We start from the raw sequence: 26,763 nt of genomic DNA on the forward strand, positions 1-26,763 counted from the left end.
AAATACTTCTAAGGATGCTTTCTAATGCATGGCCAGCTCAATGGAAGGAATTAAAGTGAAAGAGGATTTTTAAGCCCTCATAAGGCAGTACACCTTTTCCCCCTAACCTAAACTGAGGGGATATGTGGTTTAGTCATTTTCATCAAATTATTATTATTATTATTATTATTATTATTATTATTATTATTATTATTATTATTATTATTATTGTGTTGTGCCAGCTGGTAAAATCATACATCCTCCCGCCCGGGCTGTCAAGGTAAACTGTAACGAGCCAACCCCCAGACGACCAGGAAGTGTCACGCAGCAGCAGCAGATCAGAAGCAAAACAGACTCCTCCGTGTTTATCGAGAGTTACTGAGTTTAAGTAGGCTTGCGTTCACTCTCAGGCAGGAAACAATCTGTGTTTTAGATGCTGTGAAGACTTCTTGTTGTTTTATTGACATGAAGACGACTGGTTTGACGATGGAGACACACCGAATCAGCACTTGGATGTGTTTATGTGCCGCTTTGCTGTGTGTTAGCTTTGTTAGCCAGGGGGCATGTCAAACAACTTCACCTCCACCGCCGCCGACTCGTAAGTTACCTCCACTGTAAAAAGTCATTACCACAGCTGAGGGCTGCGTTAATTGTCTGCTTTGACACCTTGATGACCGTTCTTAACCAACTTTAATGACTATTACACATGAATAGTGTTCTGTGTTGAAATACGCCACTGGCTCAGAGACTTTTGTTACTGAGGAGTCACGTGACGGTTTTCTCTTTCAGCCTGCTCTGCCTACACGAGCTGTGACACCTGCGTCCCACATGCCAAGGTAAGTCTGCCAGGACCACTCTGGGTGTGTTTTCTGATAGATAATAGAAGACCTTTGCCCGAAAACCATCACTGACTGCTGTCATAAATGTTAACGCTGGTTCAGTCCTAATCCCATAACCTCGGCGGCCTGCTTCAACTTTAAGTGGAACAAAGACCTGGCCTACTTTAAACACCAGGGGCTCAGAGAGGGACCATTAACCCCCACCCACTACTACAGTTTGACTTCATGCCATCACATTTCCAAGAGCCTTTCATGTCCAATATCAGATCATTTCTGTTTTATGTTCAATCAAATCTCACATATATACATATCGCGGATGTTTTGGTTTAGAGTCTGAAAAAAAAAAACAATACTCATGTTTCATCTTTTATCTTTTCATACAATAATTGTATTCTATGCTTTGCTAATCCAAGTTTTCTTGGCAGTTGATCTGTTGTGATACTGTTGCTGCAACTGAAACCCCTGAGTGTTTATCTTATTTCATTAAACTTATGGGCAATGTTTATTAGCTAGCAGCTGATTATTGTTGTGTTGCAACTTGAGCAGGACAAACCAGTTTAAATAAGGACGTTTTTTTTTTTTTTTTTTTTTTTTTTTTGTAGTTCCAGGTTTGCCAGTGTTTTGTGAATGGCAGCCACAGTGTGTTTTTTTTTTACAAAATCAATTGAAAAAATCAGTGAGTGGATGAGCCTAAATTTTCTCCAGCAGAACAAAGATCAAACTGAGATCATTGTTTTTGGAGCCAAAGCAGAGAGATTTAAATACAGTGAGCAGCACCAGACATTAAAGTTAATAACCACTGACCATGCCAGGAACCTGGGTGTGATCATGGACTCAGACCTGAATTTAAAAAATATACATTAAGACACTCACAAAGACGGCCTACTGTCACTTAAAGAGTGTTTAAAGAATGAAGGGACTAATGTGTCAGCAGGACCTGGAAAAACTGGTCCATGCTTTTATCTTCAGTAGACCTGATTACTGTAACAGTGTCTTTACAGGTCTCTGTAAAAAAACAAAAAAAAAAAACAGTGAGGCAGCTGGTTCAGAACGTTGCTCCTCACAATGACCAAGAAAGTGGATCTTTACACTGGCTCCCTGTTTGTCAGAGGAAAGACTTTAAATACTCCTGGTGGTTTACAAAGCTTTGAATGGATTAGGGCCAAAATTTATCAGTGATCTTCAAACCAGTCCAAACCATCAAGACCACCCAGGTCATCTGGATCAGGTCTGCTTTCAGTACCCAGAGTCAGAAGCAAACATGGAGAAGCAGCATTCAGCTTCTATGCTCCAAATATCTGGAACAAACTGCCCAAGAATACCAGGGCCTGTATGCATGACAAGCCATTAGCAAGGAAAACAGACGGTTTGTCTAAAGGCAGACATCGCGCAATGCGTTACCGTTTGAGACAAAATGTACAGAGACTTTGGACAATCCTTTGGAAAGGTGGCAGTGTGAAGCCATGCAGCAAATTTATATTAGGAAACCTGACATTTTTTCAGTGAAAAGATGACATAAGGGAGACAGTTGAAGTCTCGCTGCCATCATTTTTCCAGGTTTGATTCACTCTTTGCTTTATACGTCTGGGTTCTTCAAAATGCGTGTGGTGAAATGTTGGAGTTCATGAACTGCTTTCTCTTTGTTTACCTCATTAATTCGCTGATAACAGCCGTTTACCCATGTGCATTCTTGTAATAAACTCTCCATTTCTTCCTCTAAAAAATGTTTTTCTGGATCTTCTCATAGTCACTTTGTTACTGCTCATCAGGTTTATTACTGTTTATAAGTGGTGGACATGCACAGGTCGTCTTTGTTTGGTGGGGTTTTCCAGGAGGTTCCCCTTAATTATGATGTAATCTGTACCTGCGTATTTTTCATGGTGTAATTAGTTAACTGGATGATTATTTGCAGTCGTGCATGCGGCTAACGCTGCAGCCAAACGGGCCGTTCTATAACAGGGCATTAGGACTAATGGTCCTGTTTGTTTAATGACTGAATGTGCATATGGGCCCAGGTCTGCTAAAACTCTCAGTTCCTTTAAATCCAGGTTAAAGACTCAGTTTTTATGGCTGATTTTATTAGAACATTTAACAAACCATGTTGATATATTTTATATTGCAAACTGTGCGCTGCCACTTTGATGCTTAAATCTCAAAATCTGTTTTAACCTTGTTTTTTGCCATTTTACTTTATTTTGTTTTGTTTTCTTGAATGATTGGTATTTTTTCTCTTTAAATATGTTTTGCTGACCCTTCAATGTGTTCTTGTATCCATTTAAAGCTCTTGGAATTTCCCGCAGCCAAAATGTGCTGTATAGCTAAACTTGCCTTTCCTTCCCCCCTCTTCGTCCACAATAAGAAGCCCCCCAGCTGTGGTTAACTTGGTTTAATAACTCCTAACCTGTGTTTCTGTCTGCACAGTGTCTGTGGTGCTTCACCACCAACAACTGCACTGAGTACCCAGTGAGCTGGTTGCTGCCTCCGGCCTCACTGTGCCAGCTGTCCCAGGCACGATGGGGAGTCTGCTGGAGTGAGTATATCAGTGTAACAGGGATTGTTCAGTGAGTGTATGTGCTTCCTGTTTCATCCTAACTCAGACTCTCTATAACAGATCCCTCCCCTGGTGTTTAAGTTTTATTTTCCAACACAAAACTCGGAATAAATATTTTCAAAGGACATCTGTGAAGGGAACTGTTAAAGCTGAAGAGTGACTTGCTTTAGAAAACCCTGGTTTTCAAGTGTCTGGACCTCTGATATGAGCAAGTTTGTTGGGTAATTAAAGCTCAAATAAATTGTATCTGTTTTTAAATGTCAAGCACAAGCCTTTAAGTTAGATTTCATCTGTACAGTTCAGGTATTTCCAGCTCTAGTTCATGATGACTATTTCAGGTATTTGTACTTTCTTATCTTAAAAGGAAACTGAAGTTCCCTGTTCTGGATCCTTGTACCCTCCTGGAACATTAAATATCAACAGCAAGACATACAGAACTCACACATCAGTGAAAGCTGAAATGATCCAGCTTTATGAGGGTCTGCTCTCTCAGTCTAAGTGTGTGTAGATTTTTTTTCTGCAGCAGGAAACCCACTTCCTCTTTAAGGTGCCAGTGGACCATGTCTGTTCAGGGGTGAGTCTCTTCTTGTCTGAGCAGAGAGAGAAACAAAATGTCCAGCAGCCACTACAGAAGATTTCTGAGTGCAGAGGCAGACAGAGAACCAGACTGCTCATGGAGTTTTGTTGCTGTGATTGCTGAATGTTGGAGTCTCTCTAAACTCAGCTGATTAACACAAATATGTCAAAGCTTTTGTCTCAGGCTCAATGTTGAGGTTAGACATAGTTGATAAAGAAGAGTGAATATATTTTCATAAAGGGAGCCAACTTCTGATGTCTTCATGTTTTTCTCCTCTCAAAGACATGCTCTCCTTAGTATCTAGATGAGTTATTGTGATGTGATGCTGTTTGCTGCCTTACCACCACTGCAGGGAGTGGTGCATGCAAAATATCAACTGGCAAACAAAACATTGTCAAATGGCAGCCGTTGGTCGAAGACTTGTTTTAGATTGCTCAAAGATAGATCTGAGGGGTGAGGCCGACCTGCAGAATCTGGAAAGGACTTCATTTGCATCATGGAAGCTCAGTGGCTATGCACAAATGTGACAAACACTGTCATGATGACATGACTCTTTAAGGCATGTTTGTTTTGAAAAACGTGAAGAGGTAAGTTATTTAACATCAATTAGGTAGAGCTAAAGTTTGAAACATGACAACAAGCAAACTTTGTCAGTTTGTACCGTAGTTTAGTAGCAGGCTATATTTAGCTCTACTCACAGCTCGGTGCTCTAAGACATGTCTGTAACTTGTAATATGTAACATTAGTGAATCCTGGTTATGTCCTGCCAGTCATCTACCAAGCAGAGCTAACATAACCTCTCTCTTTTTTTGTTGATAGACTCTCAAGTTTGAACAGACCACTGCAGAATAACTGCTGACTGTGGGTTGGAATCAACATAAGCACAAACAGATTAGCCCTTTTATCCTTTAGCTCATGCTCTATCTCTCTCCTGTTTATCTTTCTTCTGCTCTTCTGTCCTTTTTCAGTCTGACAGTTAGGCTCCAGTGTCCATCATCACTACAAAATAAATCACAGAAATCTTTTTCAGCAGAGAAAAACACAGATCTCTCTTCTCTACTAAACTTCATCAGTCAGCGTGGTGTTGTCATACAGACTTGGACAGGTGCTGATAATCTCATTTTAAAGCGTGGATTAGGATAAGTTATTTATCTAGAAGGGAGACTTTTTCAAGATAACTCAGAAACTCCTCACAGTTCCTATTAGTAAAAATTGTCATAATAAACTTGATATGAGCCACACTCCCAACGAGTCCAGAAAAATGTCTTATTTCAAGGTTTTAGAAGAAAGAAAAACTGAGGCCTGAATTGCTTAAAAATGCTGCCAGTAAGGTAGAAAACTGGGTAACTTGTTAAGTTTCATGTCTTCAGGAATTGTTTGTGTTTTAAGAAGATAGACAGGTTCATTTTTCCAATCCCTCTGGCAGATTATTAAACTCTTTTGGAGCAATTAATCATTAATTTGTCTTTGATAGCTTGAAATTTTTTCAACTTGTCAGGTGGTTGTGGCTCAATAAAAAATGATCAGTTAACACTAACTTAGGTTTCAGATTTTAAAGTATAGAGCACTTCTTCTTTTCTGCTCTGTCCCATCACCTCTCATTTCTACTCACATACTGTGTTTATTTGACCCCCCCCCCCCCACAAAAAAAAAAAAAATAAAAATAATAATAATAATAATAATAATAATGATAATAATAATAATTCAGAACTCAGTTGTTCTCTAGGAAGTTGGTGGTGGTGGTAGGGGGTTACAGAAGAATAATGTTAAACTTTTATTGGAAATGACAAAAATAAACATTTTGTTTTGTTTGACTTTTGTGTGAAGCAGGTTAAAGGAAACTAATGTCACCTTCATTTGAAAGGAACATTTATCTGTGTGTAACACACTTTGAGCCAGCCATGGATTGGTGGCTCAACATTCACAGACTGAACTGTTTCAATTCCTGTTTTGTATCCTACATGTGTGGTGATGAAAACATGATGCAAAGTTAAGGTTTTTTTTGTTTTCATTGAAACACAGAAGTGGTAACCTTTCTTATTGTTTAAGACCCAGAAGTAACCACTCATGGGTTAAAAAAAGATTTAAAGGAAAGAGACAGGCTGCAGAGCTTGAATGTTGACTGTTAGTGACTTTGGTTTCTTGATGACCCCTATCACCTCAAGTGTTCTATCACTGACTCGCTGTGATTGCTCAAGTTTAAAACCACCACCCTGATAAACAAACATTTTAGTGCTGAAGTATCTCCTGGCCTCGACCCAAACCTTCAGTTTTGTTTTCAGTAGAGACAAAACTCCAGTTTCCTTGTTCATGTGTCTTGTAGTTGCGCTGAGGAATCAGCAGGTGGAGCCATTGCCAAACAAGATGAGATCATGTTTCCATTCAGGGGGAAAAAGATCCAGGGTTTCAGTTTCAACACGTCTGTACAATAGTCCAGATGTTTCCAGTAATGTAAATTTTCTCTGTTGATCAGTGAACTTTGAAGCCCTGATCATCGCCATGGCCGTCCTGGGGGGAACCATCCTCATCAGTATCGTTGTGTGCTGCTGCTGCTGCTGTTGCTGCAAGAAGCGTGATTCAAGGTTAGTCAATCAGAGTTTTCCTTTAGGGTGAATGTGACTAATCACAGTGTGTCCACAGAAGCTTGTGTTGACACTAACAGGCTCAGGTTGTTTTTCAAAGTGTGTGACAACATTACAGAGAGAAGCCTTTCAGCAAACCCACGTCTTGTTGACAGAAGTGGTTTGTGTTTTAAATAAGTAACATCTGATAACTGAACTCTCCTCAGCCACCAGACACTACTGATAAAAACTGTAATTTTACCTTTGAGCTCTCAAGAGCTGCTGGAGGAGTTGTTCTGATCCTCCAGAAGTTTAGAGCAGTTTTTTTTAATGTTTGAAATAAACCAAAGTAGAAAAGTCTTACCTGTTCTTGTGAGAGGTTTTAAGTCTTAGATCGAGACATCATTTATAGATTAGTGCTTTTGTGAAGATTTATACCACACTACAATCCCAGCTTCATACAATAGTCTGGATGCCATGTAAAATGTTGGTGGCAACAGATTTTGATAGTTTGAAAACTTTTAAAGAGAAGGTACTCAACTTTTTTTAAGCCTTACCCTGTCCCTCTAGTATCCCTGGAGTTACTTTACATACATTTTAAAAATATCCCAATTTTTCTTACACTGTTTTAGAAAACACTTATTGTAGCCTTAAAATGAAATACCCCCCATGCCACAAACTCCTTTCCTCCGATTGGTCAGTCTTCTGTCAGGGGAGAAGCTATCAGCAGACCTTGGTGACTGAGGAGCTGCTCCTCCAATGTGTCATGAACCAGTTATGAGATCCTTATGTGTTGGCCTCATCATTTCAGTAAGTCCAGTGAAGATCTGGTGTTATTCTAAAAGCAGACAGTTTTGATCAGTTCACAGACAGATTCAGAGATTTTCTACAACATATGAAGATGTAGAGGTTTGAAAATCTGCACACTCTCAGTCTGAACATCCAGTAGAGCTGCATTATTTGACAAAAATGTGCGATTTGCTATTGAAATAAATCATAATATGAGTCTACATATGTGTAAAAAAGGAAGACGTAGTTATTATTGGTTGTTGTAAAATATGTACTCTTCAATTATAAACAAAACAAAACATGGATACATTTTGAGTTTTAAAATACAACTAAAGAAAGCTTGAACAACACTATTTTTGGTGCACTACAGTACTGTTTTGTACTGTGTAAAAATAAAACAAATAGATACAATTCAAAATATCCTTTGTTTTGGTCTAGTTTGTTTTTTGTCCGTTTTTTTTTTTTTTTTTTTGTTGAAGCTGTAGCCTGTTGATACTGTAACATTAATATGTACAAATAAGCAAAAAAAAAAAAAAAGAACTCCATTGGAGTATGGCCTCATACAGTTCATACCCTGCTGCATAAGTCAGTGCCCTGGTTGGGGCACCTGGTCTAAAAAGTCTGGACACACCCCGGCTGTAAGTCGTTTCTGGTACATCAAGATGCTTTGCTCATCAACAGATGGATCTATGCTGAACAGAGGGTTTAGTTGAAGAAGTAGGCGGAGTTACACTGAAAGATGGGACTCGGCTTTCCCCCAGGTAACAGTCAAACAACTTCTTAAGCTTTGATGGCCTTGTAGTGCGCCGCTCTGGTCTACTGTCCCCCGGCGTCCTGTCTCCCTCCCCGCAATTAATACTTAAAAGTTATGATCTATCCATATTAGAGACAGACCGATACGTTTTTTTCAGGGCTGGTATTGATACTGATTGTTAGTTGTCAACACTTAAGTTTCCTTTAAATGCCTCATCTTTCAATTAAGTTAATTGCAAATGTAAAAAAAAAAGAAAAAATTACTGGTCTGAGAAAACCTGATTTGTATTCCTTCACTATCTAAAAATGATCAGGGTCTAATCTTATAAAGAGCAGCAGGTTTTACGCATGTGTCACTCGCACAAAAGAGTGAATAACCTGTGGACGAAACCAACAGGGTCACAGCCTCGTGCCAGATAGGAAACAGAGATTTGGACACGGTTTATTTTATATCGAAAGTCACTGAGTGTTTTTAGGTAGTTTCCAGGCACAACTTTCTGTCCCACTCGATCTTCCCTATGCTGAATACCTCCTCTTTAAACTCACTATTTGATTGAACATGGGCATCAGAAACAGTTGATTTTTTCAGGAGAATTGAGTAAAAAGAAGATGCCTGCCAAAGTGTTCAGTTCTATGTATATTAAGTAATACATGTCATACTGTGATGTTCAGTCTTTTCTGAAAAATTCAACAAATAGTTGACATTATTCTTTGTAGGGTCATACAGAATCCTTAAATTTGAAATTTATCTTAAAGTTATTAAAAATAAAAACATTTGAAAATGTGACAACCCAGAACAAAATAGCTAACTTTGCAAGGCAACAGAGGACCAGGGGCCCTGAGTAGAGTCCATCTCCAGAGTCTGGAGGCTGTCAGGAGAATAATGTGACCACTCTTTGTTGATAGCATCCTCACTCCTAACCTTATCTTTGAATTAATATCTCAGTCTCTTTGTTAGACAAGAGTGAAACCAGCTTTCTGATTGGACATTCTCTGAATCCTTTACACTTACTGTATAAAGATTAAACCTCAGTCAGTTATGCAGCTGCTGATTCAACTTGACTAGAATGAACTCAAACTTGACCTACTTGCAAGTTGTTGATGACCTAAAATCAGGATCATATTCAAAATGATGTATTTCCTGGAAAGAAAAGGTTCAGATCAGATCATGTTGAAATGCTCTGAGTTAGAAACACAACCTGAGTCTCTGTTGTAACCTCAAAAATAACTCAGAAGCAGATAAAGTAGAGCCTGAGAGGATTGTGTCAGCCGCGTCTGAGCACGTCAAGTTGAACCCTAAATAAAATCAGAACCACTGTTTGCTGCAGAAGATAAGCTGAGTAATGTCAACATCCCTGCTTCATGGTTTCACCTGCTGTACAACACGTCTATCTGTCTATGCGTGTGTGTGTGTGTGTGTGTGTGGTGCTCTCATTGAGCTTTAGCAAAATCAAATGTGACGTCAGTCAATCATCTGCACGCCGGCCTGTCATACACTGACAGGACTCAGGGTGCAGGAGGCTCGTCCACGTCTATCATCTGACGGAAAAAGAGCATGCACACACACACACACACACACACACACACACACACACACACACACACACACACACACACACACACACACACCAAGTGTCTATTAAAATAGACTCTTTTACCTCCGGGCTATTTTATTTTCTCACCTCCTGATTGCTCAGCTTCCATCCTGGTAATTCCTTAATCAGAGGTGATGCCGACTTTCACTTCGCTTCACATCAATTCTCCTTTTAGTTTCTGCAGATAATTCATGGTTCAAATATAAAACACGCTGTGGTGGATTTAAATCACTCTAACTTTGTAAGATGCAACACTTTGTTAAAATGAACATCCCTCCAGCAGAAGACGAAGAATAAGGGATGAATATAACTGCAATGAGCATGTTTCAGGGTGTTTTTGTGAAACTGTAATTCTGACACTTTGTTCTGCCTTCTTATGTCTCCAGGGTGGACAGAGATGAGGAGAGATTTTCCAGGAGGAGAGAGGAGATCAAACAGCGCGCTGAGGACAGGTAAGAAGTTCACTCCAGGCTTAAGAGGAATACAGAAGCTGTCAGTATTAAACTCACCTCTGTTTATTTTTATAACAGCTTTGCATTTATAAACCCTTGATGAGGTTCAGGGTGCAGGACTCAGGGATTTTTTGTGTGTGGTTTTCTGTGCTGACACCACATTGCACCCCTCTGGTTAAAGTGAGAACTGCAGGATGAGGAGCGGCTGAATCTGAGCTCAGAGCTTTAACTGTGTGTTTTTTCCTCCAAAGATAAAAAAAGATATTTTACAGGGACGATACTAGGAGCACATTTATACAAGCACAAACTTACATAAAACTAATGCCTCTAAGGATATTCAGTGAGCCTCAACCAACAGCTAAACAATGAGAATACTTTTGCAAAGTGGAGTAAGTTAAAAGGTTGATTTTGGTAAATATATTTAAGCTTTATGAAATATATGAGAGTGATTTTAAATATTTGAGGAGTTAAAGTGTTGGTATTTCCACCAAACTGCTGTGGTGACTCTTTCAGTTCAGCCCAGACCTAAAAGGAACGCAAACAGGATCCCATATGGAAACAAAAAAGAGACATAACTAATTGAATTTAAACAGCCACTGAATTTTAATTACTGAAATAAAAACACCTCTGAATTCATTACAATGATTTGTTTTGCTATGAAAACTGTGTATCTGAATTTCTTTGCCCTGAATTCATCTCTGAATTCAAATCCCCCTCAAAGAATCCCTCATTAAAAGTTCAAATCCAAAAATTTAAGTTACAAAACTCAACAACAAAAAAATTTAATTTGTCAAATTCAGTTCAAAATTCAACTCCTCAAAATTCAGATTAGAAAACTCAAGTTGAAAAAATTTAGATCACAACATCCATGCTACCCAGACATAACAATAGTTACTTTTCTCTTTTGCTTCCGTAATCCCACCACACACGCAACTCTGAATATTTTTATGAAAATAAACTTTCCTTTTTTAGCCATGTTGGAAGTACACTACATCTTTCACACCTCCACTGCAGTAGATGGCAGAAGAGCTACTCCGCCGTATGTTGCGCATAACTTGTATAATAGGTATAATCTCAAAGTATATTCAAAATATTTTTTTCCTAAACTTGATGATGTGGGTTTTGATGCCTTAAACATCAATGTTTTCTCTTTTTTCTTAGGTCAGTTGGTTTAAAATCATTTGAAGTTTAATTTTTACAGTGTAGTGGAGCAGGGGTAGGCAACCTAGGGCACAGGTGTCATATCTGGCATGTGAAGCTATTTGTGTTGGCACGCAAAGAATAATTACAATGAGGCAGAGGACAAAATAAATAAATAAGGTAGATACGAGTACTACTGCGTTGTGTCCTATTTAACACTTAACAAGAAATTGAGTACACTATAAACACTCTTACATAAAAATATAACAAATATTGTTAAATAGTACATTTAAGTGATGTTTCAAGTGCATGAATGTGTCTTTCAAGTGCGTCGCTGCACATCTCTTGAGATGTCAGTCTGTTAGCTCGCGATCGCATCCATATATCGGTGTTATCATGGCAAACAAACCAAGTTCCAGTCATTCTTTCCAACATAGCTCGACAAGGTAGAATAGATCTATTGCCAGAGATGGCCAAAGATCAAGCGATATTCACCCTAAGCTGTGAAAGTGTGGTATGTAGGACATCAAGTGGGCAGAGTCTTTTTGAGACCAGACACAAAAACAGTGTTAGCAAAGTGTGCAAAACAAAGTAACACATTCAAAACTTTCTCTACTGTGTCAGTTATACCATTTCTCACAGCAAAGTTAAGCATGGAAAACCATTTTAAGAGACATTGCCATTGACTGTCAATGGTTTTATAAAAGAACGAAGTCTTGGCACTTTGGGCATGAGTGTATTTTAAAGTAGCAGGAGTAATGGAAAAGTTTGCCTGACCCTGCAGTAGACTGATAAAATGATAATCATAGTCATGTTTTGCACCCCTTTAAGTGGCTGTGAGGAGTTTGAAAGTGATCTTGACAAAGTCTCCCTTCTAGTTATATGCCGAATCACCAGCCACACTTAAGAATGAAATTATCATCGCAAATATTGTTGGTTACAGGTTATTTGAAATTGCTACTTCTTAGCTTCCTAATGGGGCTGACCAGGATCAGATTGATTTATTGCACATCTATCTGTAACAACACCACGCCATCTGAGGAAGTTTAGCAGTGAGAAGAGAAAAACAAAGAGATCAGTGTTTTTCTCTGCTGAAAATGATTTCTGTGACTAACTTTGTCGTAATGGTGGACACCTGAGCCTAAATGTCAGACTGAGAAAGGACAGAAGAGCAGAAGAAAGATAAACAGGTATATATGTATGTAACTGGTAGATATAACACAGGAGCTAGTCTGTTTGTGCTGATGTTGGTTCCAACCCACAGTCAGCAGTTATTCTGCAGTGGTCTGTTCAAACTTGAGAGTCTATCAATAAAATGAAGAGTGAGGTTACTTTAGCTCTGATTGGTAGATGACTGGCAGGACATAACCAGGGTTCACCAACGTTACACATTACAGCAGGGTGTCCGCGGGGTCTTAAAAAGTATTATAAGTTGCTTAATCAGTTGTGGGAGGATTGAGGCCCTTAAAAAGTAGTAAAAAGTTGTAATCCTGAGAGGTAATGTAATCCATGAGGTATTAAATTTTATTGGTATTCAAGCTTTGACTCCAAATGTATCCATGAATATTTATTTTCCTCCTTGTGACTGTTACAAAGTAACCTGATCAGACAGACAGTTCCATATATCCACCATGGAAATAGTCCATCTGATTCAAAAATGTTTTCAGGGTCTGAACCTTCAAAAATAACCACACCTGGTGATTGGACGATCATTCTGCTCTTCACTAGAAAAAACTTTAGCATCTTAAAATAATTCGCTCTAGATCAAAAGAGTTTCTCAAGCCTCCTGAGAAAATTTCTCTGACTTTTGATGACCTGGGATTTTGGATTCTTAAGATTTAGAGAAAGCTTCCCCTGATCTCAGTTGTTTTGGAACAAAAATTCTTTGTTTAAATCATCTTTCTACTGGATACGACGCGACGAGACAAGGTATTTGTCAATACAGCTAGTAGCGCTGTTGTTTAAAACATCACAACAAGCAAATTTGTAATTTTGTGAGGCGTGGGCTATATGTAGCGCTAGCCGCCCAACATATCCGTAGGCTAATGTTACAACAAACTCAGTTCATACAGTAGTTTAGTAGCTGTCCTTATGTAACACTGATAGAAAGCAAAAAACACAATCTCAAGCACATGTCCTAAATTTGACAACGATGAAATAAAATTCTTATAGTCTGCTACTGCAACATTTGCTTAATGTCACGTTTCAAACTGTAGTGCAACGTAACTGTATTTATGAATACCTTACCTCGGTGCAGTGTATCCAGTAAAAAGTTGTTTTGAGCAAAGAAAATTTGTTTCGGTCTGATCTCCTTTTAATTCCAAAACACACACATATGTCACTGAAAGCAATTTACTACATGGTGCGTGAGACTCAAGGCCACAAGGTGGGGAAGGAGTACAATTAAAACAGATCTTCCTCATATTGTCTTCAATATATAAACATAATCAGTGGAAGAGGTTAAGAAGAAGGGCTAACTGTCCAACTAAATCTATTTCCTTCTCAGAAATAGTTACTTGAAGTATTTTTTTAGTTTTGTTTGAAAAATATTAATTCAAATCAAACTTGTACACATCAGTTAAAGCAGTGGATTAGAATAGAATGTACTTTATTAATCCTTATCAGGAAGAATGGCAGAAAACTAGATTAGAAAATAACTCAACATTACTGCTCTGTCTGTCTGTGGATATCCAAGCAAGATAACTGTTTCATTCCTCCTGATGGAAACTCCCAACAAAAGGCCCCGTTGTATGTTTGGGATTCAAGCAACTGGTGTGTGAGTGTGTGTGTGCAGCCCCAACAAGTCCATGTCCCAGAGGAGGAGCTCAGTGTTTCTCTGCTCGCATCCCAAAACACCAATTGGATTGTCAAGGCTGAGCAGCTGCTCTTTGGTAATGCAGTCATAAATAGAGCGAGCTACATCCTGTGGAGCACCATCCTCCGTCAAAGAAGCTGTGTGTGTGTGTGTGTGTCGTTGGGTCCTACAGCTCTGAGTGAGTGGAAGTCTTCCTCTTCCTGCACTCCATTAATGTCTCAGCCGCGTCCTTCTCTGTGCTGCCTTTGCTCCCGGTGCATTCATGCTCAGAGGACGCCTGGGTGATGTGTTGGTAAGCCGAGCAGTCGTGCAGAAAGTAATCAGTAACTGTGGTTTATCATCATCACTGGCAGAGCTGGGAACATCTCAGCCCGGCTCCTATCTCTCCTTCTCTGTGTGAGCTGATTTATCCAACCTCCAGGAGCTTTTCTCTCACGTGCTGCAGAATCCAGCCGAGGTTTCCTGCAGAGAGCATGATCACATCTCCCAAGTCAGAGTTAGTGCAGTGACCTACATAGATGAAGTTCATGTTGTGAACAGGACATTCAGAATAGATTGGACCCACCATGAAAAAGACTCCAGACACTGCAGCCAGGCCCCTGGAGAGCGCCTGCTCACAGCACTGAGCCTGCATCGTCATCTGAGCCTGGAGAGCCGTCTGAGGGAATCATTAACAGCCCACAAGGGACTGACCCACTCTGCTTTTTGAATGCTAAGTGATTTTACAGCGTTTCAAGCTGACACTGCCTCCAAAAGACACACAAATAAGTATTTTGTTTTTGTGCAGGGAGAGAAGCCATTTAGAGTTTTATTTCTGCTTCGTGCCCTTTACAACTTACTCTGAAGAGTTTTCCACTTGTTATGAAACAGCATCAACTCTAATACTGAGGCTGCTGTTAGACCTACTAAAGCAGAGCAGGTCCAAAAAAATCCAGTATATACTCTATAAAGGTATTTTAATGCCTGTTGCTGGTGTCAGGTTGTCAGCATCTAACTGTCTTCTGTCTCCTATCACATAGCCAGTGTTTCTTCAGTCACATTCAAATAAATCAGACTATTGGTTCAGGCTTCACTGTTTACATGGACTCAAAGAGAAGTGACCTGATGGAAACATGTACGTGCAGCAGCAGCTCAATCAGAATACAACCAGTTAATATGTGAAGTGGTCAAAGTGCAGTTGTTGTCAACATAAACTGCTGTTGCTGTTTTATATTTATCCTCCTGAACACAAAAGAGCACATTTCTTCTTTTCTGTCGGTGACTTTGGATGTCTGCATCCAGGGACATGTTCAAGGAGGGTTCAGGGGCCGATAACCCCCATTCAACTCTGAAGGTTCCTGAACGATGATTGGCTGCTTGCTCCGTCAGAGGTGGTAGTTTATTTTGCATTTTAAAGATACCATATTTCTCTTCGTTCCTCCATCACTGAAGAATCAGTCCATCAAAAAAAAAACAAAAAAAACAAACCTGTTTATTTTGCTGTTAAGTCTGCTTTCTTCGATTGGTGTGGGTGTGGACTCCAGTGCTTCTGCTGCCAAGCTTAAGCAGTTTTTTCATAGACATAAAGGTGGGAGTTACAGTCTGTTAAAGGTGATGTGATATTGTTTATATATATTAAATAAGAAAGGTCCTCAGTATTGAACCTTGCGGTACATCTTTTTGATAGGGGCAAACACACAGAACTACATTTACCAAGAACCACATACTCTATGTAAAATGAAGTCTTGAAACTGGGGGTGCACCGATCACAATTTTCTGGCAGATCACCGAACTTTAAAAAGCCTGACCTGCAGATACCAAATTTTATTTTTTGTTTTTTTATAACTGACAGCACATACCTTCAATTTTCCAATCTTATTTTATTGAAAATCATTGAACAACACCTGTGAAACAATAAAATCTTTATGTTTTAACTGAAACAAAGTGTCCTGAGTTTTAGGTCTCAGAGCAAAAAGCGACAATGGCTGGCTGTCAGACCTTCCCAGAAGTATATATGATCAGTTTGCTATGTAAGGATGGGCCGATCACCGATCACCAATCATCCAAAATTAAGGAAATCAGCACTGATCATGTGTACTTGAAACAATTTATAGGAGAGTCAAAACCAGTGTATTATGGCATTATTCTTCTTTCAAGACACAAAACTAAACCTTCCTCATCCCATTTGCAGATATTTTTACTATTTATGAGCAGCTCAGACACCATTTTTGACTTTAATATCTTTAATTAAGACCATTTTCTGGACTCTGGACTCTGTGTCTAAATGATCTTGAAAAAGTCTCCCTTCTAGAAATATGCCTGATCGTAATCCACATTTTATAATGAGATTATCAGCACCAGTGTAGGTTGTTTCAAAATACTACTTGTCAGCTTCCTGATCGGCACGAGCAGGACCAGATTGATGTCTAGTCCAGGTCTCTATGAAATTTAGTAGAGAGAACATATCTTTTATTTCTCTGCTGAAAATGATTTCTGTGATTAATTTTGTAGTGATGGTGGACACTGGAGCCTAACTGTCAGACAGAAAAAGGACAGAAGAGCAGAAGAAAGAGAAACAGGAGAGGGATAGAGCAGGAGCTAAAGGATAACACAGGGGCTAATCTGTTTGTGCTAATGTTGACTCCATCTGACAGTCAGCAGTTATTCTGCAGTGATTTGTTCAAACTTGAGAGTCTATCAACAAAATGAAGAGTGAGGTTATGTTAGCTCTGCTTGGTGAGGTTAGAGTTGGTAGATGAGCTCTGGTAGGACAGAACCAGGATTCACTAACGTTGCAGACATGTCTCAGAGCACCGGGCTGAGGGTAGAGCTAAATATAGCCGGTTACTTAACTACGGTACAAACTTACAAAGTTTGGTTGTTACACGTCAAAGCGTAGCTCTACCTGTTGATAAATACCTTAGCTTGTGGTTTTGTATCTGCTAAAAAGTTGTATTGCACAAAGAGAAGTAAAGTTAAAGATATCTGATTTCCATTAATTTCCAAAGCAAACACACCCCTTGTGAAGAGTCACATCAGAGGCACACAACTGTGTGCACGAGACACCGGCCCAAAGGTGTTGCTGAAACCCACTTAAGTTCCTCTAAGTCTAATAAGACACAGTCTACCAAAAGTAAGACACTGACTGACTGGACGGACAGGTGGACACCCTGTGGCTGTCTGCAAGGAGAACAAAAGTCTGCCTCTTAACCTCATCCTAACTCAAACAAAACCAGATAAAGTTCAGAGTTTCTAACATGACCCCCATCAATGATTGACTTTAAAAAATTTTATCAAAAAACTCTGACGTTTGATATTCTATGAGGTGAATACACTACTACACATTTCTTTAGTGTGACTACATTTAAATGGGTGGTCGACTTCGCATCCACATCCTTAGTAACACATCCAGTCTGTTTCCAAACCAGAGGCTGTGCAGTGCAGACATACAGTCAACAGGTTGGACTCATTAAACCATTTCTAACAATAACAGCTAGAGTTTACTTTAAATATGAGAAGAACTCTGTCCCACTTAAACTCAAGGTGTCACTTTTATGCCTGCAGAACTTTAACAACCCACACAACGTTTGCGTCACTGCACAGAGTGAGAGTTTGTTCATAAGTCATTGATCATGAGTGTGACCCTGAAGCAGCAGAAGCAGACCGTGGGCTCACAGCATGCTCTGTTTAATCTGATCATAATGAACCACTTGTCTGATTCAGACAGATAAAACTGACAGTTTTGATTTTTTAAACTAGTAAAATTTGGAGAGACTTGAGCACAGGAAGCATCAGGGTCAGAAAAATGTCAAGGAAGACACCTCACCATATCCTCAAGGATGTGAGCGCAGGTTTTTACAGTTTAATGTGTTACAGCCTGTTGATTTTTCAGCCACACTTGTTGAACACAGCCATATTTATGTGCAGGGCGTGTGAACATGTCAATCAATTAGCTGCATACAAGCTGACGGCAGGGCGGGAGGCAGATGGCAGGCAGTGCTCAGCTACCCCGATTGCTCACAGATCACTACCTGGCAATAAAACCCTGACGGATTTACACCAGCTCTTTGTGCACACATGACGTGAAGGGACGCCCCTGGAGGTCCTGAGCACAAAACCTCCTCCCAGGCTTTTGTTGATCTTTAGAGAGGCAGGAGGAGCTGACAGCAGGCCTGTAGCTCTGTTTGTGATTTACTCCCACTGAGAATGTCCCAAAAAATCAGTGGAAGCTGAACCCACGAAAACTGGATTTCAAGGCTTTTGGGCTGTTATTGAAGCAGAGGAAAATGTTGTTTTTCTGAAGTTAGGTCATTGCATTATCTGTACTTTGCTGTGCCATGTATTGATGTTCTGTACAGATGATGCAGTAGGTAAATGGGCTGTGATACAGTTTATCAATATGACATTAATGAAAAAATGTAAGACCATTTATCATCTGAGACTTTTTTTAATAACGTTATCTTCTCATCTCTTTAATCCACTGAAACAGCCTTGTCTGAATGTTGTTCTGCCTGTGTGACTAGCAAGAGCAGTGATTTCCAGTATCACCAGATATTGAGTCATTAAGGGAAACTTGCTGATTGAAGTGCCCCAGTGGTTCACACTGATCTTTAGAGCTTCAGATTAATATGAAATGTTGTGTTAGTGCAGCCTGCAGCTTGTGTGTGGCTGTGTGAGTGTGTGTGTGTGGCAGGTTATTAAAGCCGTCATTTTCACCTGCAATCCTCTCACCCCTTCCTGCACCGGTCTCTGTAATCTGACATTTATATTCCATTTCCTCAAAGTTTCATTAGAATCTCATCTCCAGTCAGCTGAGACTGAGCTGTGATGAAGCTCAACCTCTTTAAGTTTCCTGATGTGCTGACTGTGAAAGTTTAACTTCCCTGTATGCAGTAGAGCTCAGCCTTATCCTCTGCCATCCAGCAGGGGAAGAGACTGAAATCCATGCTGTAATGTTTACTGTTTAAGAGTATGCTGGTATCTTTTAACCTTCTCACTTTGAATAATGTGGGACCTGAATGACATAAGAGGAGATATTTCTAACATGGATATGAAGTACTAGTGATGGATGTTCAGACTTGGTATGTTCATATCTGTCTGTAAACTGTCCTTACATAAAGACTCAGAAGGCACAGCACCTCCTCTTTAAAGAAACAGAAACTTGGAATTGTACAGGACGATTGTCTCAGACTGCAGCCATGAAAAAAAACTGTGATCACCAATCCTTTAAGCTAATGCACCAACTCAAACTATCTTCTAAGGCCATGTCCACACGTAGCCGGGTATTCAGGGAAACGCTTATATTTTTATACGTTTACGCCTGTCATCCACACAAAAACCGCAGTTTTACGTCTCTGAATACGATGTTTTCTAAAAACTCCGGCCAAAGTGAAGATTTTCCCGATTTCATGGTTTCGTGTAGACGCCGGTAAACAGAGTTTTCAGTTCTGAAACGTCACAGCTGAATGATGGGGGCTCATTCTGGTTGGCTGACTCGGGTTTTACATTAGGAAAATACTGCCCATTATGGGTTTGGCATGCCTCGAGCCGCACTCACCGGCGGATTTACCCGCTGCGTGTGGACGGAAGTATTTTTAAAAACAAACGAGGGGGGCTAATCGTTTTTTAAAATACCAGGCTACGTATGGACATGGCCTAAATAGATGTCAAGATCCGACATAATTGGTTGCCCAGCCCAGCAAGCAACTGTAACATTGATTAACATCTGAGAGAGCCTTAAGGCACATGTTACAGGATTCTTCAAACCTTCACACATTTAGAGAGCACACACATGATAACAACAGACAGATCACACGGATCTCTGTCTCCCACACTAACCAGTGGCGATTGCTCTAAGACTGCAAGGGAAGCTCAGCTTCCCCTAAAATGTCCCTAAAAAAGTGGTGATATGTTCTGCTGTGTGAACATTTCATTGACAAAATTTGTGCTAGAATCTTCATCTTTTGTTCAGAATCAGCTACCTATCACAGGTAACTGGCTCCACCTCCTTCTCATTCAACCCCGCAGCGTCTCAGCTCTTTAACACAGTTGGACTCTGAGCATCTACTGCTTTCAGCGGGGAAACCTAGAGTGGGTTGTTCCACTGTGGAAACTGGACGGTCATTGGATAAACACTGGGCTTTGTCCCGCCCATTGGACGCTGAGTGTCTCTGGGGGTCTATGAGGCAGTGGGCTGGCCTGGACGCTGGGCTTCTGCATGATGATTGGATGATCTGTCTGAGGCAGAATCCCTTTTTGATTGACAGTGAAATGAGCCAGTCAGCGATCTGGAAGTATAACCCTCCACCAGAGCATCTTCAGAGTTCTACATTAAGTTGTTTTGGGCTGATCCAGAGGCTCTATCGATCCCTGCTGGGGCAAGTTTACTTTTCTTAGAAACGAGGAGCGTTGTGTTTAAAGATTCTCTCTCTTTTTACCAATAAGCAGCTACAGCTGCAGAGCTTCCTTGTCACTCACACTTACAGCCTCACATAGCAACTCCAGCTAATAGCAAGCTGGCATGGAGGGTAGAATTTACGTGTGGATAAATAAATTTATGATGTAGGCCGGAAAAAAAAAGAGCTTCCCCTCCTTGACTGACCAGCAGCCGCCACTATCACTAACCCAGCAGAATATCAGCTTCTTCAAGCTCAATATTCCAAATCTCAGGTAGTAAAACCTGACTTCTGTGCAAACAAACATGAGAAACAAACAGGAATAAGCCTCTTGGCCTCTTAAATAAAAAAAAACGCACAAAAAAGAAAAAGGATTATGGAAAAAGTCGTGGAGATAGCGGGTTATGGGCTGTATGAATAACAATGCGAGGTGGAGGTGAGAAAAGTCGTCACAAGTATCACAGATAGATTTCTTCCCTCCTCTCCTGTCAGTCAGCTGAGTCAGCTATCATCTTGATTGGCTTTGCTCCGCTACACGTGACAACGCACTGCAGAAATTTTAGTTGCAAATATTAAACATGTTCATTATCTGGGACCTCTCAATCAGAGGCCTTCCAAGAGGCTCCAACTGTACAAAATCAACACACCCCACACCACAGGAAAATCACACGTCAATTGCAAACATCAGACAAACAGATCTTTGCTGGCTTTGATCGCCATGGGGAGATCAGGGCAAAATTCAGCCCCATTGTCCTGCCTTTAGGAGCCGCGTACCTGACTTGGCGTGTTAGCATAACCCTGGTTAGCAGAAAGCTAACTCCTGTTGCTTTTCCTTTCGTGCTGCTCTCCAAGTTCCATTGTTAAGGAAATAGCTTTATCTGTTTGGCATTGTGTTTTTTGCTTTTGGCCACATTGCTCATGAACATAATGCTAACAGAAGCTAACCTTTTAGCCACATTTTCTACCAATGTGATGCTACCTGAAGTTAACAGTTTGTGGTGTTAAAACTCTAGAACTCTTGTCTCCTGATCGATTCAACGTGACATGATCAGTTTGTGCCTGGTGTTTCTCATATTGGTGACCCTGTCCTCCCTTTGTTTCTTTTCCTTGCAGGAAAGTGGAGAGAAGAGCCAGGCACGATGAGATCCGCAGGAAGTACGGTATGTATTAAATGCATTAAATCTGTGTGATGATACTCTGACCGCCTGCGCACCGGTCTCTTCCTGTGATGAACACACCTGCTGTACAGGACTTCATCAGTGAGTCTAACACAGAGCTGCGTGTAAACCCCCCCTCCTCTGTGTTCTGCTCATGTCAGCTGTCTCAGGTACATGTTGAATCGCTTTTAGATTTTCCAGGGACAATGTCATTGACTGTTCTTTCCATACTCTCTGCCAGCGATGCATTATTCAGCACTGTGTACGTTTCCTCAAGCAGAGGAAATCAGGTCATGTGTACGCGACACTACATCCTATACACTCAAATCAATTTAAGCATAATTTAACAAGCAGCGGTGCCAAATGTAAGCCCCCTCCTGGTGCGTGCTGGAGTTTACAGGTCACTGAAGCTGCAGGCAAAGGTTTGTCTTTGAACAAAGAGCAGCCTGGAATAAATCCTCAGGAATATAAGAGTGTGAGGGAGGCGGCTTTATTCTCACTATCTATAACTGGCTTACTGCACAGGGAATAAGGCCGCCTGGAGTCATACCTGTAATTATAATTCATGTTCCCTCGCTGGGATCATTTCACCCGACAGTGGAATGAAGCTTTTTCTGATTTCACTGGAGAACCTCATGGCCATGCCTCAAGGAATCCTCATCCACCTTCAATGATCCTCGCTCTCAGACGAGGGCCAGAGCTTTCAGGAAAGAACACGTCTCAGTGTTTAAGCCCGCAGAGGACGCACGGCAGCTCCCTGGATTGTGTTTTACAGAAGAAGCAGAACGAGCATTAAAGGAGCCCAGCCTCCAGACTGAAATCCCCATGGAGGTAAACAAATGAGAGCGGGCGGCCTGAGGAACACACCGCCATCCATCACTCTGTCATGTTGTCCATACACAAAACCCACGTCACCTGACAGACGACTGCACTGATGCTGCACACAGACACACACACAGACACACACACAGACACACACACGAAGAGTCAATCAATGGGCGTAAACCCTCCCACACAATTGAGCTTTCCCTGCATCAACAGAAGAAAACGACCAACTTCCTCTCTGACTCTGGCTCTGGTTTCAGTCTTTTACTGTCAGTCACTGTTAGGGCTGCCGCTATCGAATATTTTAGTATTCGAGTATTCTACTAAAAAATTCCATCGATAAATCGAGCAATCGGATAAATACATTTTTGTTAAGTTAAAGAGCAGTTATTTTTCAAATGAAAATGTTTCTCTTTAAGAAATAGAATTTTCTGATACAGGATGTCAGTAAGAGCACTTGCTTTGGTAGCTCTAAAATCTGTAAACACACTTTGACACATTTTTTGTGCCTTGTACATCTTATCAAATGTTGCGGACCCAAATGGCACCGTTTCGTAGAATGACCCATTAGTCTCCAAACTCCAGAAAAGAAGCTAGATTTGTTGCTAGTTGCTATTTTGTATCAGAGGTGGCTTGAGGGGTCTGAAAACTTTCTTAATATGGCCTCAGCTCTATTTGAAATACCACTCTTTTATCTTTTTAAAATTAAACGATTCCTCAAGGCGAAGAAAATTACTTGAGTATTTTTTTGTAATCGAGTACCTCAAATCATTTGAGGAATCGTTTCAGCTCTAGTCACAGCGCTCTGTTTTCCTGAAGGTGTGAAGATTTACATGTCAGCTGCAGAAAGATTCACATCCTCATCAACAGAGAAACATGAACAGGACTATGTCTACTGATTGTTCTCAGATTTGTTTCCAACTATGGAAAATGTGTCATTTGCAACTGTAATGTTAAATTAGTCTCACCTTTATATATTAGCCTATTTATAATCACATTATTAGAAAAAAGAGGTCAGAGTAGAAGAAAGCCAAACAGCAGAGTGATAGAGCACAGGTTAAAACTCAGGTTGATCTGTTTGTGCTAATGTTGATTCCATCCCACAGTCAGCAGTTATTCTGCAGTGGTCTGTTCAAACTTGAGAGTCTATCAATAAAATGAAGAGTGAGGTTACGTTAGCTCTGATTGGTAGATGACTGGCAGGTCATAAGCAGGATTCACTAACGTTACACATCATGGACATGTCTCAGAGCACCGGGCTGTAAGGAAACATCTTCAGCACTAACAGCATGTGGATTATCAGAAGACAAACCTCGACTGCAGCTGTCTGTCAGATATCAGCAGTTAGTCTCCATCATATTCAACTCTTTGTGCACTGATCTGCTCACAGGGTTTGCTTCAACTATTCGTTCTGTGTCTAATGAAGAATTTTGTAGTTCAGAAATCCCCTCAGCTGTCTTCAGTTCTGCTTCAGTCCAGCTGTTGTTTTGTCAGCAGGATTTCTGGTTCCTCTGAGTTACAGTTTACTCTTTAATAATCATACATTCACACTGACATAAGCTGCAGATATGACCAGGAGCAGGCAGGGCGGATAAAGACACATCTGTGTTCTGACCAGTTGAAAGGTCTCCCAAACTGTTGTTGTTCACTTCCTGCACATCAAGGAACAAGACAAGACACCCCACCGGCCCTTTTGTCTCGACTGATCAGAGAGACAAAGTTTTCTGACAGCAAGAATCTAGAACAATGATGAACATTTGGTTAACAATAAGTCGAGTTACAAGTTGTTGTTTTTTTAAATTTTACCTCATAGAAATAGAAATGTCATGGCTAACGCTGCACTGAATTGTCAGAATTAAAATGGAAAAATAGCGACTTCAATGGTATTTAAATCTCTTCAAAGTGCAGTAAAGAATCATCCTATGGATAAGCCCCGCCCCCCTCCACTCACTCAGACAAACACTGAACATTCAGTGACAGGAGCTATGGCAGCTTTCACAGTATGAGACATTTCACGGGATGTTGTTGATGATTTTCAGAGACAGAAAGATCACAGATCATCTTTCAGTCACCAAAAGTCTCTAAAGTCCACATTGGAGGGAAATAGGAATCATTTTATTGTTGAAAAGGTCAATAAAAAGCTTCAGTTACAGACTAAATTTATCTGGTTAGCATCAGCATCTCAGACAACAAGACAGACGATCAGCATTGGTCAGGACAAAAATATAACCTCCTTTTTACCATCTTTACCAAGAGAGTGTCTCTGTTAGTTTGGAGCTACAGGATTTACACTGAATCATTCAGCACAACGTTTGACAACCTTTGTTATCTCAGCTATTACAGATAAACTAATGAAGCTAAGCTCCAGGAGCTAACGTTAGCTTAACAAGAGCCCTTTGGACAACAGCTAACAATGATGAACAATCACCAAAGAACAAAAACTAGAACAAAACAGGCCAATGAACTCCCAAAAAACAAAGAGACATGATGAACAACGCAGCTAGGAGCTAACATTAGGCTAACTTTAGCTAATAAAAACCTCATAAAACGAACACTGACTTTCTACATTTTAATGGGTGTATGGGCAGAGAATGTGGGAGTTTATGGGAGTGGCTATATGCAATGTGATTGGCTCATCCTGTTTTAGGGCGGGGCTCAGCCTAAGGTCAGTGATCCCCTTATTGCAGCTTTGATCCTCTGTGATGGTGAAGGAGCATTCTGGGAAATGTAGGACAAATAAGAACAGTGTGGAGAAGGAAGGTTTAAGCCCCATTTCTACCAAGTGGTTCAGTTTGGTTTGTCTCTGTACAGCACGCATTTTGTGGCGTTTCCTTTGACTAAAACAGGGACAGGTTCCCAAATTACCGACCCATACCGTCACACTTTTTGATACCTTTCTGTTGGGGTGCCAGACACACCGATCCAACCCCAGAGGGTGGAGCTAAAAACACTGCAGTCTGTGCTGTCATACTTTTACGTAGCTAAGGGGGCTATCAGCATCCGGCTTACACACCGCCTATCAAAAAGGGCACAAATGGAAACATAAACAGGATCAGGCTTTACCGATCCAACCCGTACCAAACCGGACCACTTAGTGGAAACAGGACTCGACAGTAACTGTGTCAGCCATTCCGTTTTAACTCTGTGGAAATGTTTGTGTTAAATGGTTGTTTCTGGATGGTCCACTTTGGAGGATCTCCTTTTGAAGACCTAATGTTCTGGAAATGTAAGAAGCAGCACATCATGCTCCCTCCTCCTCACTTCTTGTCTCCTTCTTGTCTCCTCTCTTTCCACCCTCCTCCCTCCCTGCCCTTGTCTCCTCTGTGCAGGTCTGGTCGGTGACTCGGACCACCCGTACAGCAAGTTTGAGAATGAGTAAGCAGCTGCGCTGGAGGGAGTCCACGGGCCGCATGTTGAGCTGCTCTTTCCTTTCAGCTTGGAGCGACGCCTGTTTCTCTCCAACATGAGATAAATACTGCAGAGTGCTGTCGCTCAACTTAATCCAGCTCAGACAAAAGAAATCACCGTTTCATACGTTTCACACTTTAACATAGAAAAAACTTTCTGCCTTCTGATTCTTGATAAGGATGCTGTGTAGTGTGTTAAATGTGTGTTAAATCTTTTTTAAACTCCTGCAAAGTTCTTCTGTCTCCTGTAATTTCTCTGTACGTGTAGTTTCTTTTAAAGATCGTAGTTTCTTATATCAGTCTTTGCTCTTTGCACATGTGGTATTGAAGTCAAATACAAAGTGATTGCACTGTCAATGTGTCTCGACACATGAATAAAATCTTCTCTTTTAATAGTGTTGTTCTCTGCATTCTCAACATGCTCAGGCTTTTGTTTTTTTTCCATCCTGCAAACTGCCCCTTCATCGAACAGGGATAAAAATGTTTTGTAGCTTTTGAAATTGGAAACTTTATGAGAGGATAAACTTCTGTTCAGTCCTCCAGCAGTGGTCTGAACACTTCATCAGCTCTCAAAACAAACTGATGGCTGAGAATCCATCTTCAGGATGACACAGCATGTTTGTCATGTTGGTCCTGCAGATGTGTTTAATGAGTTGTGTTCATTTGAAGCATCATAGCCACCTGCTACCTTTTCAACTTTTACTAAACATTTACTCTTCGTTGGTGGAATCCATGAAACTGAGACCACACATTTAAAAGTTCCTTTTTAAAAAACCAGTTTTGACTGTTTATACTTATAGGTATGAAGGTTAAGTAATACCATACAGTTTTTCTAAACATTTTCCTGCCCTGTTTTTACAAAAAATAAGACATAAGCACTTACTTAGATTTCAGTTTTTGCAGTGTGAGATCACGGTCTGATGTAGTTAATATCTGACTCACAATAAAC

At 40.5% G+C, this 26,763-nt stretch overlaps 1 protein-coding gene across 1 annotated transcript; it reads left to right on the plus strand.

The window, feature by feature from the left end:
• The first annotated feature begins 270 nt into the window (after window positions 1-270).
• LOC141801302 (pituitary tumor-transforming gene 1 protein-interacting protein) lies at window positions 271-26,190 on the plus strand. Its single transcript, XM_074684297.1, has 7 exons — window positions 271-577; window positions 769-815; window positions 3,240-3,348; window positions 6,420-6,528; window positions 10,031-10,096; window positions 21,539-21,585; window positions 25,737-26,190. Exons 1-7 carry the CDS (start codon window positions 445-447, stop codon window positions 25,784-25,786), a joined length of 561 nt encoding a protein of 186 aa, XP_074540398.1. The 5' UTR covers window positions 271-444; the 3' UTR covers window positions 25,787-26,190.
• Window positions 26,191-26,763: the final 573 nt, after the last annotated feature.

The sequence above is a fragment of the Halichoeres trimaculatus genome, unplaced genomic scaffold (genome assembly GCF_033239565.1).
Source record: "Halichoeres trimaculatus isolate MK-OKI-2021-1 unplaced genomic scaffold, fHalTri1.1 fHalTri1_scaffold_12, whole genome shotgun sequence".
Lineage (NCBI taxonomy): Eukaryota > Metazoa > Chordata > Actinopteri > Labriformes > Labridae > Halichoeres > Halichoeres trimaculatus.

What these genes read in the sequence shown, in the direction of transcription:
- LOC141801302 (XM_074684297.1), top strand. Translation starts at nt 445, where the DNA reads ATGAAGACGACTGGTTTGACGATGGAGACACACCGAATCAGCACTTGG. An exon ending in CCTGCGTCCCACATGCCAAG is followed by an intron (nt 816 to 3,239) that starts GTAAGTCTGCCA and finishes CTGTCTGCACAG; the next exon opens with TGTCTGTGGTGCTTCACCAC. An exon ending in ACGATGGGGAGTCTGCTGGA is followed by an intron (nt 3,349 to 6,419) that starts GTGAGTATATCA and finishes TCTGTTGATCAG; the next exon opens with TGAACTTTGAAGCCCTGATC.